The 24,260-nt window shown below is 45.3% G+C and overlaps 1 protein-coding gene and 1 long non-coding RNA gene across 10 annotated transcripts in view; one reads left to right on the top strand and one right to left on the bottom strand.

Annotated features, from left to right (window-relative positions):
- Positions 1-2,401: 2,401 nt before the first annotated feature.
- The window catches only part of Banf2 (BANF family member 2), a 54,700-nt gene continuing 32,841 nt past the window's right edge, over positions 2,402-24,260 (top strand). For 2 of the 9 annotated variants that reach the window (XM_006235135.5, XM_039106610.2), the window contains exon 1: positions 11,802-14,874. Coding sequence is in view for 3 of the 9 variants with exons in the window: in XM_039106608.2 (XP_038962536.1) it covers positions 10,841-10,934 (94 nt within the window). In the remaining 6 variants the exon portion in view is untranslated. Of the gene's footprint in view, positions 2,570-7,875; positions 8,022-8,118; positions 8,244-10,776; positions 10,935-10,970; positions 14,875-24,260 lie in introns of those variants that run through there. The other 7 variants (XM_039106609.2, XM_215865.10, XM_039106608.2 and 4 more) reach the window with 6 other exon arrangements.
- Positions 2,410-14,731, bottom strand: LOC120101721 (uncharacterized). The gene is made up of 3 exons (XR_010064921.1): positions 14,633-14,731; positions 12,660-12,767; positions 2,410-2,693 (listed from the first exon to the last, which is right to left on the bottom strand). It is a non-coding gene; the product is annotated as an uncharacterized LOC120101721 (long non-coding RNA).

The raw sequence follows: 24,260 nt of genomic DNA on the forward strand, positions 1-24,260 counted from the left end.
GTATCATTGCAGAAAAAGACCCCGAGGGAATGACTCAAATCCTAGGAGTTTATCTGGAAGATGCTGAGAGGAACATGCACTGGAAGAGCAGGAGCACGAGAGAGTGGGAGAACACCAGTTCAGAGCACCTCAGAGAAGTGCTGCTGTGGGCCACCAAGGCAGGAGCCCCAGATACAGCGGGGAATGTGCCTCTGGAGGAGACAAAGTAAGATGCAAGGAGTGAAGCTTTAGGAACAAATTTAAATTAAATGCATTCAGTGTGTGTCCACACAGGACTGTGCACACATGTGAAAGGCAAAGGAAAATCTGTTGGACTCAGTTCCTTCCACCATGTGGGACCTGGGATTGATTATAGGTCCTCAGGCCTGGCACCAAGCACCTTAACTTTCTGAACTGTCTCACCGACCCAGGAGAGGAGTCCTCACCCTCCAGTGTCTGTCTATCCCTGGCTTAAAACTATGCCAGTAAGCATTAACTCACTGGAATTTCCAGCCCACATACCAGAGAAAGCACTTAGAAGAAGGTAGCCTATGTTTGTAATCATGGGCATAGAGATGACAGACGGGATGTGGGCAAGGCACTAACAAAGTTTGCTTCATAACTCAGGAACAGTTCTTGAATGAATTAACAAATGAATGAATGGAGACAGGGCCCTTTATACCTGAATTTAGAATTTAAAAGCTTAAAAACATAGTGAGTATCCTTCTATTCCTCAGTCAGCATCTGCCTGCTATACTCTTGCAAGATTTAAAGAACTTGTGTGATCTCTTAGATAATTAAATTCTGCAGCTGTACTCCTCAAAACCAGAGTATTATATACACAGAAGGAAAAAAAAACTCTAGATGATACTGTTTTTAAAAAGATAAGACAAAATAAAGTAGATAAAAAGTTGAACCGAATTACCAACATATGTAGTTGTTAGTGGTGTTGAAAGGTAACTAACTTAGCTTAGAATATTTGGTTTGTTGGGTTGTGTAAGGTTGGGAGTGAGTGAGCTAAGAGGCCTTTTGCAAATGTCAATACTTGGTCCAAAGGCTGGCTTTAAGTTCCCAGAGTAAATAGGAAAAAAACAAAACAATAGATGAATATCACCAATATGATGCTTGGTGTTTTCTGCAATGCTTTGCAAATTATCCTTCACTGGTCATGACAGGGAAGTGTCCTGACTGTTATCTTCAGGTTAGGGACAAGAACCTCGGTTTCAGAGAAGTTCGGTGGCTCGTCCGAGCCTTCCTACTTACAAACGACAAAGTCATCTTTTGACAAATCCAATGTCTGAAGACCAGCATGTTTCCAGGGTACTTCTCTCCACCTCCTCCAAGTTCCACCAACGGAGAAATGAACGTGTTCAACAGACCTTTCATGAGTTAATGAAACCTTTTTCATTTCTAACCCCTCTTTCAGGCTCCAGGATATGGGTGTATTGGGGGAGGAGGGGCTACTTTACTGGGTTCTTATATTGATCACCCTTCCAACCCTTATTCCAACTAGCTTGACAAGGCTAGAGAGGAAAGGAGTGTATATCTCTTTAGACTACTGCATGCTATTTAGGGGGGTTGGATCCCTTCGGGCAAGGCCAATCTTTGTTGGCAGGATCTCCAATTTTTTCTTCTCATCTCTTTGCTCATGGGCAAACCACAGCAACAGGAACATTAGCAATAAAGACAGCAGCAGGAGGAACAGCAGCCATGCCCCAGGCCCTCTCAGGGGTCTCCCATCTATACCCGCTCAAGAGTCCCCAGAATCCCAAGCATAAACTATCTGAAGCTAGCGAAATTCACACAGGGCCCTCCTAGAGTATGATATAATCATACTTGGTAGCTATGGACAATCTGAAGCAGCTCAATATCCCATACCTGGGATTAAAACAACAACAACAAAAATTCACATAGCTTAACTTTTTTTAAGAAACCAAAAATCCCTCTCTACACTTCTCACTACATTTCCCTCTCTTAGTCCAAAAACTGGCTTTTCTCTAACATCAATAAACTCTATACAACAAGAACAATTATGAGAACTATTGAGTAAGAATTATATCCACAATGTCCAGTCCATTTGTATTTGGCAAACTTGGAGATAGTACTCCACTATCTGTCTTCTGGTGAGTCCAAAGTTCTGTACCTAAACCACTTTCTTATCATAACTTGAATTTATCAATCTAAAAAAAACATCTTTTTAGACTCTAAACATTTTCATAGATCCTAAACAACTTAAGCTTTTGTCTTTAATCTTTAGTAAGAAAAACTATAAGATTATTACGATCTAGTCTTCAACTCCATCAGAGACCTGAGAAGGATAAATATTACCTGAGTAAACAGAAAATGAGAGTAACCAGCTTCCAAAACTATAGAAAGGACAGAGAATGCTGGTTGCCTAGACAGTCATCCAAGATTCCACTGTATCCTTGGGGCGTCCATCTTTGGCCTACAAGCCCAGAATATCTGAGAGACCTTTCTATGAAGCAGGAATTTTAAAGGACTGGCCTACCTTATCTCTGCAAAGTTGGACAGTCGATTTTCCAGTGTCCTGCTTGTCCACAGTTTGGACAGCCTGTTGTCAGCTGTTGAGGTAAGAGCAACTTTCTGCCCAGGGGCTACCTTTGCCATGTTTGAAGCAAACTCCATGAGGAGGTTCTTCAATGCCCATCATCTTCTTTGAAGTAGATTGGGGGTACTGCCAGGAGCAGATGTGTCTGTCAGAAAAGCCTTTTATTACTAAAATATCTTAAATGCCATGTTCTGTAGATCTCTGAAATGTTTGAAGACCATCTATCTACCTATAGTACATCCGAGTAAGCAAACTTTCTTTTTTTTTTTCTTTTCTTTTTTTTTTTTTTTTTTTTTTTTTTTGGTTCTTTTTTTCGAAGCTGGGGACCAAACCCAGGGCCTTGCGCTTCCTAGGCAAGCGCTCTACCACTGAGCTAAATCCCCAACCCCGTAAGCAAACTTTCTTATATTTGGCTATTTTTTATGTTTAACTTTGAAAACATATACAAGAGAGTCAATAAACCTTATTTCTGTTATTAACTGAACTAGTACCTAACAAGACCACAAGTAAGATCATTTATGGGTGACAGTTAGCTCGTATTTCTAATTATCCTAAATATTCTAATTATCCAGTTTGCAATAGTAGCTTTCACAAGACTAGAATTTTACACTACATTTTATGAGTTGCATGTGTACCATACATTAAGCGAGAGTCGAAATAATTTTAAATTTCTACCGATTATATAATAATCCATATCAACTTAAAATATTTGAGACTTGCTGCTCTCATAGTCTAAAAGGAGATACAACGATCTACCTGTCTTTCCTTTCACCAGACCATCCTTTGGATAGTAATGGGCAGGCAGAAAGCTGGCCAAGGGGTTTTAAGTGAAGCTGGGTGTAGTGGCGCACACCTGGAACCCCAGAATCGAGGAAGTTGCAGTGGATAGATCCCAAGTGTGAGGGCAGCCTGGGCTACATTAACAAGACTGTCTTTAAAAAAGAAAGTTTACTTGCTCAAAGACCCTGTCCGGTTGTGCTGTTTGGCCATGATTTCCTGGGATCTACAGAACCATACCCAGTATTCTCAGATAAAGGGAAGTACCAATTCTGAGGAACAGTTTGACTGAATACCACACATCGAACATCATGGACAATGTGAAAAGCAAAGGGTAATTGGTTTGGAAGGTACAGCAAACCTTTATTGTTCTATCCCTGAGCAGAAAGTATGCTGAAGTGACTTAGCTTGACAAACATCATGCCCCTTCATTATTATTACCAGAAGAAGGGACTTGGCTTAGTGGTAAAGAGCTTGTCTAGCATGTACACAAGTGTCATTCGTTAGTCAGTCACCTGCACCACAAAATAAGGAAAAGCAAAAGGATTCCCAGAGGTGAAGAGCTGTCATGTAGAATTCCATCAGTCATTGTTTATTTATTGATTCATTGATTCATTCATTCATTCATTCATTTATAATTTATTCACTCAAAAAACCATGTAGGGTACCCTGGGATACAGTAGTCTCTTACCAGTAGCTAAGACTTCGACAGAAAGGGCAACATGCACAGTCTTAGTGGCAGGTGGCAGCAGGCAATTGGTTTAGGGAGTAGATTAAGTTTTAACTGTGGGATAGCCTCTACTGTTAGTGCACAGGATAAGGACTGTGAAGGAACTATGGCAACCTGAACTGGCTTCCATCCTCCTTTCTCTTTCCAGTCTATCCTTCCACAAGCTTGACCCATAAAGCCTCCACTCCTAGCCTGTTTATCCTCACTCGCAGAAGCTTAAAATGATCCTCACCAGGGCCAGTTTCTTGCCTGACTTTCATAGACCTATCTCCTTCTACCAGGCTGCCCATCTTCCCTCCGGTGAACACGGAGGGCCTCAGACAGCCCCACCCCACAAGATCATTCCCCATCTTCTCATCTTTCAAGCCCTGCCTTTGGTCATTTATTATGTAAGGGGGGTTACGTTTTCCAAACACCTTCTTGGAGGTGTTTTTAGGTTTGAACTTGAGTTGTGTTCTGTGCTTAAGAAACCCATAGAACAGCGCTAAATACTTTTACCTTGTCCTGGATCCCCTTGAAGGCCGACACACCGGATTTATGAGGAGACTCTGTCCAGGAAGCCACACTTCAGCAACAATAATGCTTAAAAGGCTGGATTTATTCTTTTTTTTTTCTCCCCCTCTTGGATTCCCTTTGTTTTTAGTTCTACAATAAGCAAGCCTCTCATAGCTCTAGGAAGTCCTTTCTTATGTCTATCTTAAACCACTGTGCCCTGGCTGTCTGCTTATTTCTTCTAGTCTTATTCTTTGTGGCTTTTTGGCAGAGCTGAGGCCCCCTGCTCCATGCTGGGCCTCTGCTAAGGGATCACGATGCGGGTCGTTGTTGATTAGTAAGTGCCTGGCACTTAAACCTTCTTATTGCATCTCCTCGTCCAGGTTTATCCTTCCAGACTTAAAAACTGCAGCTCCCCAGCCCTTCTTCCCCACTTCATCACTGTGTGGCTCTCCTCAAACTCTGCTAATCAGCCTATTCGTTTTTTATTTTTTAATCATTAGTGAGAGTTTTTGAAGAAGATCCTTAAGCCAGAAGCAAAATTCTAAAAGGGCCCAGGAGGGGAACTGAGCTCTGTCTGTGTCTCAGCCTGGCAGGCGCTGCCACCAGCTGATACAGCACCATCCCAGCTCAGCATAGCCCTCCCCACAACCCATTTCAATTGCAACTGGGGGAGTCCGATTGAGAAGTGACAGGGCTTAGCCTTCGTGGCAGCAGCCCTCTCTCTTAACCCTTCTGAGAGTCATCTGCATCAGGGAAGGCCAGGTCTGGGCTGAGCTTGGCAAAGCGACTTAGATTTGGTCAGATTTCATTTCTTCCTCCCGAGTCATTTCCTCAGGTGTCCATGGATGCCTGTGGAGCTCCGGGGGCATCTGTGGGGCTGCACATTTGTCTGGGTGTGATGAATGAGGGGGAGAAGATGCAAGACTGGCTTAGTAGTATACTACAGTTTCTGTGACGTACTTTGCAGTACTTTTCAAATATCTTGACCAGATTATCTCCAAGGGTGAGTAAAGGGGGACACTGAGATTGGGGGACCTTGGTTGTAAAATCATCCTTTCCAGGCCGATGTTAGAGCCAGGTGTGGTGAAAGGACTGAAGAGGCAAAGAAAGGAAGGTCAGAAGGCATGGCGACAGCGTGTGACCCGTGATGCAGCTTTAGAGCTTGAGGCTCCTTGCTCTCACTTTGGCCGTGGATGCAAACAAGCAAGGATGAATGCTGGCCTTTCACTTACTTTCTCCTTTTCCTTCTTTCCACCTGAACTCCCAGTCCTCGGGAGAGGGCCTGCCACATTCTGGATGGTTTTTTTTCCCCTCTTGGTTAATCACCTCTGAAACACCCTCACAGACACATCCAGAGCTGCGCCTCCGTCCGAAGTGATTCTGAATCTAGTCAGTAGCCACTGACCATCACAAACACTCATGTGGTCTCTAGGTTCTCCAAAATACATCCAGAAAGTCAAGTAGGCAAGTACTGTCAAAAGGAACATTTTTTTTTTTGCCACAATTTGGGGCTTTTGGTTAATCCTTGTATGTGTGTGAGTATGAATGTGATTCTGGACATGCGTGTGAAGGGACTACAGGAAGTTATCAGGCATCCTGCTTACCCTCTCCACTTTATTTCTCTTACTGAGTCCAGGCTAGGCTGATAACCAGTATACCCAGTGGTCTTCCTGTCTCCATCCATCACAATGCTGGACTCACAGGAATGCAAAGTCATGTCTGACTTTTTTACGTGAGTGCTGGTGTTGAAACTCAGGTCGTTATGCTGTGCTGCAAGCTCTCTTACCCTCTGAGCCATCTCCCCAGCCCCAGCTTCCTTGCAATTTATCTGGCATAGAATCAATACGAGTGAATTCAGATAGTAGAGAAGACTCTACCAGGAAAAGTACGGAAGGGGCCTGGAGAGCTGGCTCAATGAGTGAAGTGCTTCCCTGGCAAGCATAAGGGCACGAGTTCTATCCCCAGTACCCAAGTAAAAACACCGGGCATAGAGGCACATGCTTATAAGCCCGGTGCTGGGAAGGCAGAGAGAGGAGGGTCCCTGGGGTTTTCTGGCCCAGACTAATTGGCAAGCCCCAGGTCCCATAGAGAGAACCAGTCTCAAAAAATGATGGCTGAAAACAAATTTGATACCCATAGCTGACTTCTGGCCTTCGTGTATACATATGTGTACACTTGCACAGAAGTGAACAGGCATTCATATATAATAACTACATGTGCACGCATACAAACACATGTATACAAAGAGAAATACCAAAAGAAAAATACATGAAACTCCAACTTTCTGGTGTGATGTTTTAATCTTTTCCTTGTACACTGTTTTCTTTTTTTTTTTTTGGTTCTTTTTTTCGGAGCTAGGGACCGAACCCAGGGCCTTGCGCTTCCTAGGCAAGCGCTCTACCACTGAGCTAAATCCCCAACCCCCACTGTTTTCTTTTTATGAAGACTCATTGTCTAAATACAAACTGTTTAAAAGACTGGCTACTGTGTAAAGGTTCCGATGACATACCCGACTGCATTAGTCAACCTCTAGGGAATTGACCCAAAGTGTCTTCCAGTAGGAAAAGTGGAGCCTGGGGGAAGCCCCTCCAGGAACCTGGGCATTCTTAAGAGGAGGGAACAGGCAGAGACAGAGAGTGTTCTGGAAATGTACTGAGTGGTCACTGGAAGAGGAGAAGGGCGCCTTCCTGCTCTGTCCAAGTTACTTAAGATGGTGGTGGTGGCTGTCACTGGTAGGCAGCACACGTGGCAGTGAGCTGGCATTTTCCAGAATGACCCACCCACAAACCTGGTCTTCCTGGCACTGCTTCAGCAGAGCAAACAGCAGCTCCCTAAGAAGCGCTTGTTTGCTTTCCTTCAGACATGAAAACGAGTGAGATCCACCTCTGTGTGTTTTAGAAAACTTCACGGTGGTTTTGGGAAGATTCATGCCCCACATCAGGGCCTTGTAGCCCTCATCTCTGAGGGAACAGGGAGGGCAGAGCTCTCAAGCTCCATACCTGGCTGGCAGAGGTGTCTTCCCCAGCTCCTCTCTGAGCACAGCCATGCCTGCAGGCAGGACAATGCCCTCCTTATTCCCCAGTCCTCACTGCCGACTGGCCACTGTGGAGCCTTGCTGCCATGGCAAACATCAGACCTGAGGCCAACAGGCTCTTGAACGGATTCCTTTGGCTACGGGATGGAAACAAGCAGTGTTTGTCCCACAGTGTCTCCTTATGCAGAAACAGTCAGAAGACCGAGAATAGACACAGTGTGTATAGCCCAGTGTCAGTAAACGTTTCTTCACCCAGTGCGTGATCTGTTTGTTTCTTGTTTGTTGAGGCAGCAGTTCACCATATAGCCCAAGCAGACCTCAAACGTAATGTCTTCCTGCATCGTGCACCGGGGTGCTGGGATGGCAGCATGCACCACCATGCCTGACTTCGTGCATGATTTTTTAAACATCTGCTATGCTCCAGGGCTGACACTGAAGTAAGTGTGCTTAACAGACATGAGCTCTCTGCTGAAGGTCTGGATGGGAGTAGAGGAGCTGCGCGAAGAGCTCTCTCTAACCGTCGCCTCCTCTGGCCTGCAGGCTTCTCTTCCATTGTCTTCAACTGAGGTGCAAAGCATTTCGATGAAAATTTTCGGAAGTAAATAATCCCTGTGTTGTGATGTGCATGGTCATCGGAGCAGCGGGATGAACTCTCACAAGTAGGAAATGCCTCTTGGTCCAGCGTTTCTGTGCAGTATATGCTACCTGCCCATTAGGCGCTTAGTAGTTTCGAGAGGTGGGTTTCTGGGCTCGTGAGTATCATGCTGCGTGTGTTCAAACAGCACCCATGTTACTTAATAACAGCCCAAAGCTCCAGGGCAGTAATGCAGAGGAGATCTCTGGGTGGGACACACAGAAGGACGGAGTATCTCTGGTATTACAGAACTGAGAAATAGCCACCCTAGATATGGCAGGGGGCTCTAGCCCTAAAGCTGATTAAAGTGACAGAAAGGGGGAGTGGGGGAAGGGGCTATTTTAGCGTGAGGCTTCGAGTGCTTTGAGAGATGAAACCTAGGTCATCTAAAGGAAACAGGTTCAGCAAAAGGCAGGACACAGTTTGTGCAAAGGCCCAGAGGCTAGAAGATACTTCACAATTTCAGGGAACAGAGTGCAAGCTGCTATAGAAATGGGTAAAAGAGAGACAAAGAGAGTCAGGCACTGGAGAGACAGCCCAGAAGTTAAGAGTGCTCCACACTCTTCCAGAGGACCCACGTTTGGTTCCCAGCACCCATGCTAGGAGGCTCACAACCACCTGTAACTCCAGCTGCAGGGGATTTGACATCCTCTTCCAGACTCCAAAGACATCCATCCTCACACATGTTGGTACAGGCACATATTCATAAATAAAAATAAAAATTAGAGGAGCTTAGGCTCTAGGTCTGGTATATGAATACCTCTATGTAGTGTGTGTCGTACTTTATGGCCCGTTTTGAGCACACACTAATATCAGTTTACTAATCCCAACAGCCCCATTATACAGGCAAGGAAATAAGCATTAGAGAGTTTCTTCAAGATCACAAAGCTAGGAGGTAGTGGGACAAGGACAATGACCAAGAGCTGTTGGCACAACACCGAGAACACCACTCACATTACAAGAGGGCCCGTTTGTATCCATGCTTGGAGATTATTCAATAGGCAGCCTGTACCACCAAACCTAGTGGTTCTGTATGACCTTGGAATTTTCTTTGTATTTATGTGGTTTTCTCTTTTCCTAGGCTAAGGGTTGGTAGTGATATAAAGAACAAAGATTTATCACTTGGACTGGGATTGGAGCTCAGTGGTCTGACGATATTCCCAGCCTAGTTAGGAGATAGGAATATTGGCTGGTTTTGTGTGTCAACTTGACATGTCCTAGGATCATTAGAGAGGACGGAGACTAGTTGAGAAAATGCCTCCACGAGATCCAGCTATAAGGCATTTTTCTCAATTAGTGATCAATGCGGGAGAGCTCAACCTCTTGTGGGTGGTGCCATCCCTGGGCTGGTGGACCTGGGTTTTATAAGAAAGCAGGCTGAGCAAGCCATGTGAAGCAAGCCAGTAAGCAACACCTCTCCACAACCTCTATATCAGCTCTTCCCTCTAGGTTCCAACCCTGCTTGAGATCCTGTCCTGACTTCCTCCAAAAATGGATTATAATCTGGAAGTGTAAGCTAAATAAACCCTTTCCTCCCCAGTTTGCTTTTTGGTCATGGTGGTTTGTAGTGGTAATAGAAACCCTAACTAAGACAATCGGTTAGGCAAGCAGGTACTAAGTGATAAAGACAGAGTGAATCCTAGTCCTCAGTGAGCAAGTAAAATGTTGTATTTAACAAGAGACAATGTAGCTGGGTGTGACAGTACACATTTGTAGTCCCAACACTTGGGAGATACAAGCAGAAGAATCGGGAGTTCAAAGCCAGCCTCTGTTACTTATAGAGTCCAGTGTGGGCCACATAAGATTCTATCTGAAGGAATAAAAGAAGAAACAGTACATAGAAAAATAGTAGACAATATAAATAAATGTAGGTATTTGTTTCTCTCAAGGATATTTGTGGCTAGTTTACTAGGAACTGGAGATTAGAGCTGCATTAAGACTTACAGTGGGGCTGGGGATTTAGCTCAGTGGTAGAGCGCTTACCTAGGAAGCGCAAGGCCCTGGGTTCGGTCCCCAGCTCCGAAAAAAAAGAACCAAAAAAAAAAAAAAAGACTTACAGGGATAGATACACACAAAAAAGCATCTACAGGGGCCCATCACACTAAAAATCTAGTATATTATAGACCATTATAAGGGCTTGCCATCGGTAACTTACAGTTTAAAAATGGGAGCGCTTTATTATACTATAGGAAAAAAAAGAGAATCGCACAGGTAAAACCTTGGTAAATCTAAAAAAGAAGAAACTAATCATCTAAAATATTACCCATGGAACATACAATCCCTATCACATTTGTGGTATATTTCTTTCTTTTGTCCTCTAGTCAGGCGATATATATGTATATATGTGTTATACACACATTGCATACACCACACGTACACATGTTACTCATAGGCATTTGCCCTCTCGGGATATAAATTATGTGTTTTAAAATTTATGTATTAGTTTTTAGTTCCTTAAAAAATTCGTGTATGGGTGTACACACATGTGCCTCAGTGTGAAAGGGGAGGTCAGAGGACAACCTGAGCCATTAAGTAGTTTTCTCTTTCTGCCCCCTCAGTCCTAGGGAAGGAATCGAGGTCACTAGATTTGGAGGCAAGTGACCCATCTCACCAGTCCAAACCATGCACACTGGAAGTCCAAATCAGGGCTTGGTTGGTAGAGAAGCTCTCTGGCATCCCCAGTGCCTCTCAAAAAAATGGGACCCTATAAATTTGGGTAAGTGCATTTCAATCCTTATCAGATAAAGAGCTAGAATATTCCTTTGCCTCACAAGCCTGACTTGACCCTTCGACCTACCTTCCTCAGCCTCCCATTCCAGGTGACCCCTGAACTCACTTCTCTAGCCTCAGGCGTGTTTGTCTGTTCTGGGAGTTTGTGTTCATGGAATTATGTGTGTACTCTTTTCCTGCTAGCCTCTATCGTTCAACAGGACGTTTCTGAGATTTATCATGTGATCCTATAAGCATCAATAATTTCTCCAGTTTTATTGCTGACATACATTCCAATAGAAAAGTTCTCCAGAATTGGTGGTTTATCTCGTCATCTATTAACGGACTTCTAGATTGCTTCTGGAGTAGAGCTACCGTGCATAAAAGATGCCGTGATCACTCTGTGCAACTTCTTCTTATGAATGTGTTGCCTTTATCGTTGGGAGACGCCCAGGAGTAATGTGGATCCGTAGAATAAGTGTGTATGTTTAACTTTACAGGAAGCCACCAATTTTCCAACGTGAGAATGAAGGTTATGGCTGACTAGCATTCCTGTCAGCATTTAGTATGGCTACTCTCTTACTTTAGCCATTCTGGTGAGGATGTGTTGGCTTTAATATGTATTTCCCTGGTGAGGGCGACAAATTTTTTTTTATAAACAAGTGTTTTTGTAATTGTGACTGTACCCTCAGCTGTTTAAGTTCATACTTAGTGTTCCTCTATTACCCACAGTCTTCATAATCACAATATTAATGACTCCTAATAGTTTAACAAGAGAATTCTTTGCAATTTACTTAATTACCCTTCTATTAGACATTTAAATAATTTCCAATTTCTCATAATTCTAAACTGCACCAATGTTAGCATTTTAGTCATAAACTTCCCTGTATGTTTTAGGTTTATATATTCAAATGTGTAATATATATATTTTGCATATTTTGGGTTATTTTCCCTGCATTAATCATGGGCATGAAATGATTGGTTGTAAGCATTTTCATAAGTTGGAATGTAGGTCGGGATAGTCTGTTCACCTAACACACACAAAGACTTGGTGTTGTTTGCCATACAACAACAACAATAACAACAACATGCATTATCCCCCTCCCTCCTCTCTCTTTGGAGACAGGGTCTTACCGTGTTGCCTGCACTGGCCTTGAACCTATTGGCCTCCACCCTCAGTTTGCCGAGTGCTTTGATTACACACCTGCCAACTTCCTTTAGATTTCTGGCTAGGAATGAAGAGCTGACAGCGCTCCTGGCATAGTGTTCTGGTGCCATAGGTGTCACGCTGTCTTGAGCCAAGTGAAAATGGAAAAAAGAGAAACTCTGGAGGGCTTGGTCCCTCCAAATGACCCACCCACGGTGGCCAACAGTAGCTCTTCCAGCATTCCCCCTCATGGAGCGTCTGGTTGGAGGGAATGGGGGAGTCTGAGGCATATGTCCTTGCCATATACATTTCTGTGGAGCTGTGTGTGGATCTGGAGGAGCTCCAGAGGGGATGCTCACGGTGAGAGAGGACACCAGGAGAGGAGCTGGGGTGGGAACTGAAGTCTACTGCAAAGCCAATGAGGGAGTTGGATTGATCCTACTTTGATGCACATGGAAGGCTGAGCAGACTCACAGCATTGTGCAGGGTGGCCGGAGACCATACTAATTCTGTCGACCAGCACAGACCCTTCTCAACCACTCTCCAGCCTCTACCACTCCCCAAACATTTGAGCAAGAGCTTTACCTCACATGGTATGAGCCCGACCTGCACATTCTTGCTCCAAGCAGGGAAGACGAACACAGAAGAAATGTGCAGAGCCCATTAACTCGCATGGGTAATTCGTGAGTCTCCCTGCATGGGAGAAAAAGCCTTCAGACCAGGTTTCCAGGCCTCCTCCTGAGCATAGCCACTGGCATGTTTCCTTAAGGTAGCCCTGACTGAGCTCCCAAGGGCAACCAGCCGAACACCTCCATCTGCTCCAGGACCTTCCTCTTATTCTTATTCCTCTTATTCCTGCTATTTCCAGACCTTCCACAATATTCTAAGAGAGCTCTTGTGTTTCTCGTTCTAACTGTGCCCTTTGTGGGCTTGGGATGTAGCTCAGGACAGCATCTGTCTAGCATGTGCAAAACCCCAGGTTTCATTCCTTGGCACTTAAAAAAGCCAGGACAAAGTAGGGTCTGAGCCAGGTGTGGGGTGATACATACCTGTAATCCCAACACTCCCAGGAGGTAGAGGGGGCAGGATCAAGAGTTCAAAGTCATCCTCTGCTACACATTAAATTCAAAGTCAGAGTAGATTATAAGAGACCCTTTCAAAAAAAATTAATGTGACCCTCTCAAGGATGTACAGTATTTCTCATTCATGTCTTAGGTTGATTTCCCCCGAGCCAAGGACTCAGGAAGCATTAGTCTGGGGTTTATCCCTAGGGGGTACTGGGCAGAAGTGGCAGAGCTGAGATAAAAGAGGGAGCAGAAAGAGGTGAGTTATCAAACCATTCCTGCTGAGGGCATGAAGGATTCAGTCCTAGGTGGCCCTTTGCTATTTCCATTAAGGATTCACCACTGGTCAAGGGTGTTCAACTGGGATGAGTGACTGTTTGTGACAATGGTCACTACCTGCGGTGGGCAGGGTGTGCTCTAGCAGCTTTGGAAGCTCCAGAGCAGAGATATAGGCATAGCAACTGGAAGCCAGGCTGCCTTCCTGCTGAGCTAGAACAGCCAGGAGTCTGTGGGCAGGACGAATGACACCACCGATAGGGAGGGCCCCATCATGGGCTCAGGCTGGCCAATGAACAGATCTTCAACAAAGTACGGGCTCTGCTAGCTTTGGCCTCAAAGGCACAGCTCCTGTTTGTTCTCCAGAAACCTCAAAACACTGCCATCCATCGGATGGGACTATTTTAAGATCAAACCCAGGAGGCCAGCACCCCTCACTTGAACAGTACATTGTCGTTCCTGGACCCACAGTACCAGATTCATCGGCCCACTTGCTAAAAATGTACACTTGTGGCTTCCACCCCAGACCTACTGAACCAAGATCCCTCTGGTGGGATCTGCACTTGAGATCTACTGTTCAGATTCTAAATTTGAGAATAACTCAACAGTTTCCAAAATGGAGTGTGTGTGTAAATACACTGGGGATCAAACTCAGGTTATCGAGCTTGGCAACAAGCAGTTGTACCCCTGTCAGTTGATGAATCCATTCGGAATGCTCTCCATGATAGACTCCCTAAGCACCAGCAGAAAAGAGGGCTGAGACCTCAGGAAATGGTTTTATCCCATCCCCTCTGATGAATTCTTTGCTTTTCAGTAGTATTAATTATAAAGTATCCCTAATTATTGGTTACCAACCATGGCACAAAGCCAGATACCACAGTAGAAGACAACTCAAAGGACAACTGTGCAGGATTTCACGGAGGACTTGTTTCCCTGTTTCCTGAGCTAAATGTTTAAATTATTTTGCATGTTCTGAGGCCACACGAGGTGGACAGGGAAGGTGAGAGTCTGCATATTGCAGTGAGTGGGGTAGGGGGCAGTAAAAAGGAAGGAAATAAAAAGGCTGCCCTGGAATTTTAAATGAGTCAGGGAAAGTGTGACAAGTTGAGGGTGCATATTAGTCAGCTGGTGAGGGCAACCTTAACAAAGATGGGGTTGGCTTAGTTGAGTAGGTGTGGTCAAGGATTAGAATGACAAGCAGCAGAGGTGGTGTCATACCTGGTCTCACAGGCTGACGCTCTACAAGGTAGATACATCTCATTACTTCTCAGCCCCTCCTGTCCCACCCTTATACCAAGCCGCCACAGAAGGGCTATCTCAGTAGTATGACATCACAATGTGACCCATTCAGGTCTTGGGACTGATTTATCCCAAGGGCTCAACATATAGATTACTGTTCACACCGAGCTTACCACAGATCCACAGTAAGGAGCCTGCTGCTTCCTGACCGACTGAACCTGGTGAGTACTGATACTTTGTCCCCAGCCCCCAGGACCAGGACACAGCCAACAGCTGCCTTGGAGCCTCTGTGTCACACTAGGCAAGGACAGAATGGGCCCAACTGGTAGCCAGGAATATGTAGGAATGAGCCCAAACCCTTTTTGGGGATGTTGACACAGTTGAGGCATACCTGTCTCCTTCTGAGCCTCTTCCTGCATGCAGGCTAACCACCTGGAGGAGGTGGGACTCCAGCCGGCACCTAGGTGAAGGTCACCCATGCTCTTGAGGGATCCATGTGGCCAAGAAGCTACATTTGCAGGTGCCAAACTGTCTGGAGTCTATTCCCCAGCTCTCACTGAGGCCACAAGCAGCTATTGGCCAAGCACATTCTTCCCTGCAGGTAGCTTTGTGCTACCCAGCTAAGAGGGGCTCGTGATGGGCACAGAGGAAGGAGGGAGCAGGCATGGTGCAGAGTACACGCCATACCATCAGCTTCTTTTACTGCACTTCATTCCCAGCACCGATCTGAGAAATGAGGAGATTCTCATACTCGAAACAAATGAGCAAAAGGGCTGAGCACTGTTCTGTACTGGGTATGCACCTATCTAGAGAGCATAGCCTGAAATGCATAGGTGTTCTGTTCTAACTGCCCCCAGTAAGACTGCTCTGGACATTGAAGCATGAACTCAGAGGCAAGCCTGGCCTTCTGTCAGCATGTCTGGGGTTGGGGAGTCTCCATAACAATGGTGGAGTCTGTGTGTGTGTGTGGCAGAGCTGGAAGGGACACTAGAGATCAATTACACCTACCTGCTGGGTGCGCCATGGGGTAATAGCAGCATAAGCTGGCTACCCCAGTTATCCAAAGCCCATAGGACCAACACATGGCTATTACACATTGAGCAGATGAAAAGAGGGAACTAGGCCTGGGCATTAGTCAACACTCAAGCTCTTCCATTTTTCTTACAAAACTCCTATCAATTCAATTATGGTGCCAGGCATAATGGGACACCACACCTGTGAGCCCAGCACTCAGGTGGTAGAGGGAAGAGGGCCAGCAGTTCAGAGTCATCGTCAGCTGCATCAGTTCCAGGCCAGTCTGGGCTACATGAGACCTTTTTCTCAAAAAGCACAAGATTATAACTATGGCTGGCTTTGGGCTCAAGAGCATCAGTGTCCCCATTTCACAGACAGCAATGGTTATGTTGCTGGCCCAAAGTTAAAGTAACTCGAGAAGATGTCACAAACATTCAGTAGCAACACATGTCTTGTTCATGGCAAGGAGCTCCTGCATTTCCACTTGCAGCAACTTTCCTAGCCTGCACAAATAGTATTTCCTAATCACATTTCTCTCTCTCTCTCTCTCTCTCTCTCTCTCTCTCTCTCTCTCTCTCTCTCATCTCTCTCTCCCCCTCCCCCTCTCTCTTTCTCCTCTTTCTTCTTCCTCCGTCCTCTTCCTCCTCTTCCTCCTCCTCCTCCTCCTCCTTTTTGGTTGTTTGTTTGGGGTGTTTGTTTTTTTTTTCGTTTGCACATTTTTTTGAGTCAGGGTCTTATATAACCTAGACTATATAGTGGTCCACCTGCCTCTACCTCCCTAGGACTAGGGTCACAGTTGTACTGTACCATGTCAATCTTTCTTAATCTTTTTTCCTGGATTCCATTTTTAAGCCCTTTGTAGGCTTTGTCCAAGATGGTGGCAGCTTCTCTATAGACTGCCTATTTCAGTGCCTAGACGTTTCCTTCTGATGGGATGGCATAAAGCAAGTATTTCCACACCAACAGATGTTCTGGGCTGAGGAGGGAAATATGCTAATGAAAATGAGCCTTGTCTAATTGTGGCAATTTCCCTTCTGTGTGCCACCCTGAAATAGTAGCCATGCCCTGTGCTTTTTTTCACACCAGGGAGCCCCAAATTGGTGGCAGAAATGAGGCTAAAGAAGTTGGTGAATAGACTTCTAGTGCTACTAATGTGAAGGAAGACTCCAGTCAGTGTGTGGAACGCAGGGCCGCTGTTGCTGGCCTTGACTATTGGTGGCTTTAACTGTTCTCCACTATTGAACTTGAAGAACCTTATTTAACTAAAAGAAAACAGAACCTTTAGAAAATTAATGGGGGACCAATCCCCAGAGCACATGATCAGACCTCTTGAACGCAAATCTGAGTTTGTGTCTGATGTATCCGATAGCCAGCACTGGTCAATAGAACTTTTTTCAGTGATAGGCCTGTTCTCTGCTTGTGCCAACCAGCAGGGCAGTCACTAGGCCCTTTGAGGCCATGGAGCCTTTAAAATGTGTCTACTGGGGCTGAAGAACTACATTTAAAATTTTAATGTAGATCACACTGCTATTCTTGGCTACAACTAACTAATGAGCTGGACAGGGTAACTCTAACTCCCTCCCGCTTCTGTGATGTCATCTCTGACCTCAGCTCCTCCCTCTCCAGTTCTCTCTCTCTCCTCTCTCTCTCTCTCCTCTCTCTCTCTCTCTCTCTCTCTCTCTCTCTCTCTCTCTCTCTCTCTCTGCATCCACTCCCAGGCCGTCTACACTCTGGATTTTCTTGTGTTGCTTTCCTGACTGGTACTGTTTTCCAGGTCATCTCAGGGTCTCCTTTCTTGGCCACAGTTCGCTAGGAGGGTTCAGAAGAGGTCTCCCCTTAGAAGGAAGGCCCTCGTTTACCTGTGTCCAACCACACTACAACTCATTGTTCATCTTTCTGAAACCATCATCTCTGTTTTGTCTCATTTACTGGCATCCCCCAAGAGTTTCAGTTCCCAAGAGTTTCATTTCCCCCAGAGCGTGGGCGCTGTCTTCGCACCTGCCACCTCATGCCTGGGACAGTGCCTGAGAGGACAAGTGCTCACCCAGAATCCTCTCTAAGCTGATGAGCATGCTGCAGGCAGCCACGCTGTAGTGATGGGAGATGGTCAGCTCTTCCGGACCCTTACTGGGCTACCCCAGCAGGTAGCTTGGTGCAGCCAAGGTTACTTATTTCTTCTAATTCTATGGCTCAGAAACCAGTCGCTCGTCTTGGTGTGATATCGGTGAGGTTCACTTAACTGCGTTCAGCCATAGCAGAAGCTGAACCAGGTGGCCCGTGAAGGCCTCACTCACATGCCTGAGGCTTCTGGTCCCTCCTGGTAGCATTCCCTTGGAGGTAGCTTGGGTTTCCTCACAGCATGGTTATCAGGAGGAGGTTATCATATTTTAATGTGACAGTTAGCTTCTGAGGGAGAAAGTAGAAGATACCCGTTGTTTTCATCACACACATTGATCAAGCCAAGCTGTGGAGCAAGCCAAGACGAATGGGGGGGGGGGGGAAGTTCTTCTTTTCTTGGGTGGGCAGAAAGCATATAGCAAGAGGACAGATTCTGAGGGAGCCACCTTTGTAGGCAACCATGGGTACTACATTGTCCCCATTGTCCTTCAGCCTCTGGGGGCCTCTTAAATCCAGATCTTCTGGGTCTGGGTGGAGCCCAAGATTTCATTCTTTAAAAAAAAAGATATATATCTTTATGTATATATATATACATATATAATCAATTATATATTAAATATATATATATATACAAGTAATCAATTAAACTCATTTATCAGAGGTAAATACATCTTCGTTCACGTCTTCTCAGGAAATGTTAAAAAAAAAAAAAACAAAACAAAACCCATAATCCCACATCCCAAATATGGCCATACATTCCTTCTTTTCTTTAATATTTAGTTTGCATCATGCCCCCTCCCCCGTAAAATTGGTGAGTGAGACTTTCACAGTTATAGGATTAGAAACGAAATTCAAACTGCACATAGTCTCTGACATACGATGGTCTGAAGTATGATATTTCAATCTTTTTAAAAACGCTTAAAGTTTTTTATAAGAATTTTTGCCTGCATCACATATGTGTACCACACGAATGCCGAGTGCCCACCGAGACCAGAAGGCACCAGACCCACTGGAACTTGAGTTACAGCTGGCTGTGAGGCACCGTTAGGGTGCTGGGATTCAAACCAGGGTCCTCTGCAAGAGCAGCAAGTGCCATCGACCATCTTGGTGATGACGTGAAAGCAACACGGACGCAGTAGAAATCGCACCTAGAACTCTGAATTACGACTTCTTCCTAGGATGATGACATGAGATCCAGTCATTTTTTGAGATGCTGGATAAGGGTCATGAGCTTCAGCTTCAGTCAGCCACCTGTTCATATGTAATCATGAAACTCACATGCAATCATGAGACGCAACCAAAGATTGTACAGGATCCTGCACTCAATAGCATACTCATCTTATTGAAATTTTCTTCTAGTTTGGCCCAACTTTGTGCTAATGTGTTTGAATGTGATTAAGGTACACTAAGGCAAGATGTTCAGTAAGTAAGGTTCTTAAATGCAATTTCAAGTTACAGTGTGCATATCAAGATGTAAACACGTAAGTTAGGATTATCTGCAGTTTAAAGCATTTTTTCTGGTTGTGATACAGCCCTGCAACTCCAGGGGCCTAGGAGGTCAAGGCAGGAAAATCATAAATTCAAGAGCTGTCTGCACTATGTGTATAGCTAGAGGTTAGCCTGGGCAACTTGAACTCTGACTCAAGCTTTAAAAAAAAGGTAGAGAAAGTTCAGTGAGGCAGTGTTTGTCTAGCATTTGTGAGGCCCTAGTTGAATCTTCAGTGCTAAAGAGGAGGAGGAAGAGGTGGAGGAAGAGGAAGAGGAGGAGGAAGAAGAGGAGGAAGAGGAGGAGGAAGAGGAGGAGGGAGAGGAAGAGGAGGAGGAAGAAGAGGAGGAAGAGGAGGAGGAAGAAGAGGAGGAGGAAGAAGAGGAGGAAGAGAAAGGAGGGGGAAGAAGAGGAGGAAGAAGAAGAGGAGGAGGAGGAAAGGAGAAATTGATTGGAGCATATTAGGCCTTTGGCACTATTTCATGCCCTCAAGTCAAGGTTGAGAAGGATGTTAGATACCCTCTTCCTCCCCTAAGGATCTACCCCATAGAAGAGATGCCTGCCCCTGTGTTCTAAGCAACCCCATCAGAAGTCCTAGGATTCTCTGGTTGGCCCAGCTAGAGCCACACATCTATGTACACCAGTTACTATGAGGAAGTGGATGTGCTCTTTTGTGGCCAGACTGGATCACTGTGACTCTTTGAAGCCAAATGGTGGGTTGGTCCCTTCCAAGCCACATGAAATAATATCAGAAAAGGATCTTTTTTTCCTTACTGGAAAGGAAGAAGAGTTATTGAAAAGCACCCCCCAAAAAAATTAAAAAAAAAAAACCAAACCAAACCAACTAATATAACAAAACAAACAAACACCTCCTCACCCCAGTTAGTCATGAGAGCTGGTATGGTTGACCCTGTTGACTGGGAGATTAGAGAGCAGACAGGGGCTTTGTAAGTTCCAGAGAGCCCACAGCAAATCAGACCTTCAAAACCATAGGACAACCTCAGAGGGGTCCTTAAATTAAACTCTAGGAAGAAAAAAAAAACTCCTAAAAGTTAGCCAAGGCATGCTCCATCCCCAGCATCCTGGTTCAAGGAATGTTAATTAGTGTTCCTTAAAGGGCAGTTGAGAATGTCTAGGTGGTAGTTTAGTGATTTGGTCTCCCAAATTATCAGCTCTTTTGTTCCACGGGACTTATCAGAGCCTTAAATAAACAGGAATACCCTGGATCCTCAAGAGTTGAGGGAAGATAGGAGGCAGTTGAAGGATTATTAATCTAATTCCACCAGTAGCAAATTGCCTGTGCTTCCCCTGCTTCAGGGCACAACCAGCAAAGACTTTAAGGCATCTGTGACCCAAAGCGGTGGAGGGTTTCTCACAACAGCCACCAGTGCTGAAACAGAGGTTAGCAGCTGGGGGTCTAATCCAAGGCACTGCAGATATGGCTTACCTAGAGATGTGCCATCCCCAAGAGGCCCTCAAAACTAAGGAAAACAAGTTCCTTGCTTCTTATGCAAAGTATTTCTAGGGACACAGAGGAAAGGCTGCTGGGGCAGGCAAGGATTCTGAGCCTCTGTCCCTCTCTGAGGCCCTCCCCTCCCAGTGCTGAACTGTCTGGAGTCCTACTGAAGCCCACCCATATATTTTTAGATTTTATCTTTTTCTGGAGACATTGTTACTCGGGCACAACTGAGGCGTACACAGCCATGTGCAGAGGCGATTGGAAAAAGTGGGTCCCACTCAACACTAATGGGCTGGGCAGGGAACTCAGTAAAGGATCTGTCAGATCCCCCAAGGTATCTCTCAGTAGTGTTCCCTCCTCTAGGGGTGGGCAGAGATCATTGGAATGAGGAAGGCTTAGACTGCTCTCGGGGGAGGTGGGCTGGAGAATGTCTCTATGAGCAAATAAAGGTCCAGAGGATGGTACTTTCCCTGGACCTTTGAAGAAGAAATTGTAAGCCAGGACCATGAATGAAACTCAGAATACGTTAGAGTTGCTATGTGTGATATCCATCTTATAGACGAAACCAAGGCCAAGAAAAAGTGGGCAAGTGACTCGGTCAAGTCACATGACTAGTTATATCTGGGATTGTTCCCATGGGCTGTGATGGACCGTGCCTCGTTCTGTGTATAAGCATCTCCTTGCTCTATCAGGAACTCTCCCATCCATACCACCCTTCCCCTTTCTTCTGTCTGGAGGGTGCCTGCTGTTTTTTCCTCACACACCTTGCGTAACTGCTCACAAGCTCCAATGTGGACCCTGTAGGGGCAGTGGGTACTCAGAGAACCTTGGTCTAGCCTGGAATCCACCCCCTACTGCTGTAAGCCAGAGAAAGCAGGTGAAAGGTGTGGAAGGCTCCGTGGGTCTAGTCTTAGGAAAACACAACCAGCCAACCATTAAGATGACGTCACTGTGAAGCTAAGCCAGCTCGTGCTTAGCCGGAGCGGTGAGAGTCAGTGCCATGAGCCACACACTATGCCAGGCATGGGGTGGGAACTGAGGGGGAGTTATGCTTCCAGAGCACAGAACTTCCTGTTTTCTACTACAGAACCTATAGTGTGCTTATATGGGCAGCTTTGGTAATGGAGTCTTGGAATCCCACTGAGCCTGGGCCCTTCCAATGGGCTATTCAGTGACCCGGCATAAGCTTGATCCTGGACCACACGGGGGTGGGGGGGAGCCATTGTTTGGTTGGTTCAAGTCCCAAGTAATTTTCTGAACACAGAAATCAAGCTGTGACTTCTAACCAAGTATATAACCTTAAGTATGCTATTAAACTCTTTAGCCCTGTTCCCTTATCTAGCAAGCTGGCTAGAATGCGTTTCTGATGGGGGTGTTCAGCCGACTCTGAAATAGCAACAGTCCTAGCCCTTCTAGAATAGAGACTTCTTTGGTGGCAGCTAGAATAGAGGTTGCAGGTGTGTGTGTGTCAAGTTCAAGGTGTCCAGGCAGTGAGCAGCAAACCAGCTACTTGTCCACCAGTGTCTTGGTGTGACTTCTGTCTCACATTGATGCCCAGTGTGAATCAAGCAGCATTCACTGTGCAGGTGAGATGGCTAGGGGCACAAGATGTGCAAAGGGCTCTCTCAGTTCTTTCCTATACAGGAGCACAGGTACCATATATGTGCCTTCAGTCCCTCCCAGATGACTCTACCCAAATTCCATGCAGTGGATGAGACCTGAGTGGAGTCCCTTCTGAACGCTTGTCCCACCTGAGCCTTGGAACGACATCCAGATGACACCAGAGCTCAAAGGCCTCTGAAAGAGCTGGAACCTGCTGAGCATGGCATGTGGAGCCAGGTCTGGAAACGCAGTCATCAGGGCAGGACCACTAGGATGAGCATCTCACTGCGGAACATGGGGGAAGAGAGGAGAATGGTGGTTACCTCTTAGTAGACAGCTTCTCAGGAAAGAGCAAAATTATCCCAAAGTAGCTTCATCCAAAGTTTAAGAGGAAACAACCAATCCATAGTGAAGGTTTCTTAGGAGATGGGACTTGCCTGAAAGCACTTTTAACCTGAGTCACCCAGACTACAGTAACTGAATGTCTGATGTCCATTGCATTTATGAGTACAAATGACGTCATTTCTTCTGGAAGCAAAGTCTGCAGCAGCAGAAGAAAACTGGTGGTATAGATTTATTTTGTTGGATTTGTGTTACAAATATGTAAGTTATTGGACAACAGTTAAAATTTGGCAACTTGAGGCAGGCATAGTGGTACATATTGATAATTCCAGCACTCAGACAGCTGGAAGAGAAGGGTCATCTCAGTCTGAGGCCAGCTCAAGGCAAGTTGTGTCTACATAACAAGATTTTGTCTCAAAAAGAAAAAAAAAGACAACACATACTTTAATTCTAGTACTTTGGAGACAGAGGCAGAAGACCAGGGACTCAAGTCCATCCTTAGCTACATAGGAAGTTCAAGAGGCCAGCCTGGGCTACATAAGACTATGTCTCAGAGCAAAGCAAAATAAACACCCCCTGTTTGCCAGAAAGTGGAGGCAAGCATGGTGGTATCTTATAGTCCGAGTACTTGGAAGGCTGAGGCAGGGGGACTTGGGGGAGTTTGAAGCCAGCCTGGGTTACATTGCAAGGCTTTGTCTCAAGCAAGCAAGTAAACAAAAAAAATGAAATGGAAATTTGTACACAGAAATCTAAATTTAAAATTTTGGACTTCTTGGCAAAAAGCTCTGCAAATCTGGTCAAACTTTTCCAAAGTAAGACCAACTTTTCAGAGAGAGGATGTCCTTCAGATGGAGTGTAGGACCCGGCTCAGCCCTTGTCTCAGATGCAGTTCAAATCCCTACTTACCATTGCCCCTGCACTGTTTTTCCTCCAAGTTAATCGTCTTCTCTTGCCAGTTCCTTCTGGCTTTTGCATTTGTCACCTACTCCTGACCGTAAGCCCTTAATAGGTGTCTAACAGTCCTGCTTTCAAAAAGATTGTAGGACTAGGAGTTCTAGCTCTACACTCCTGGAGATCTAGTCTTGAGGCTGACCCTTGAAAGAGGCAGACTGCCCAGGCTAGGAAAGACAAGTTCACTTCTAAAGAGGTGCATCAACACATAGTTAGGCAAGCTTCTTTAAACATTTCAAAAATATCCAGACCTAGGAACTAAATCCAGGGTTTTATATATGCTAGGTAAGCATTTTACTGCTGGGATATACCTCAGCTTCCTGTTTAGGTTCGGTTTGGTTTGGTTTGGTTTGGTTTGGTTTGGTTTGGTTTGGTTTTGCTTTGTTTTGTTTTGTTTTGTGACTCAGTGTTGCCCAGACTGGTTTTGAACCTGTGACAGCTTCTGGGGTCATCTTCCTTATTGAATCGAATGGCTACAAACCCTGCAGATGTCCAGAAATGGCCTTACTGCTTCTGACAGTTTGCAAAAGAACTCCAAGGATAATGCCATCAATTAAAGTGATGGCAGTCTTTGAGAAATCCTTTCCTGGGTGTTGGTGAGAACTCCTCTGAATTCCACAGAAGTTTAAAAGTCA

This window comes from Rattus norvegicus, chromosome 3 (genome assembly GCF_036323735.1).
Source record: "Rattus norvegicus strain BN/NHsdMcwi chromosome 3, GRCr8, whole genome shotgun sequence".
NCBI lineage: Eukaryota > Metazoa > Chordata > Mammalia > Rodentia > Muridae > Rattus > Rattus norvegicus.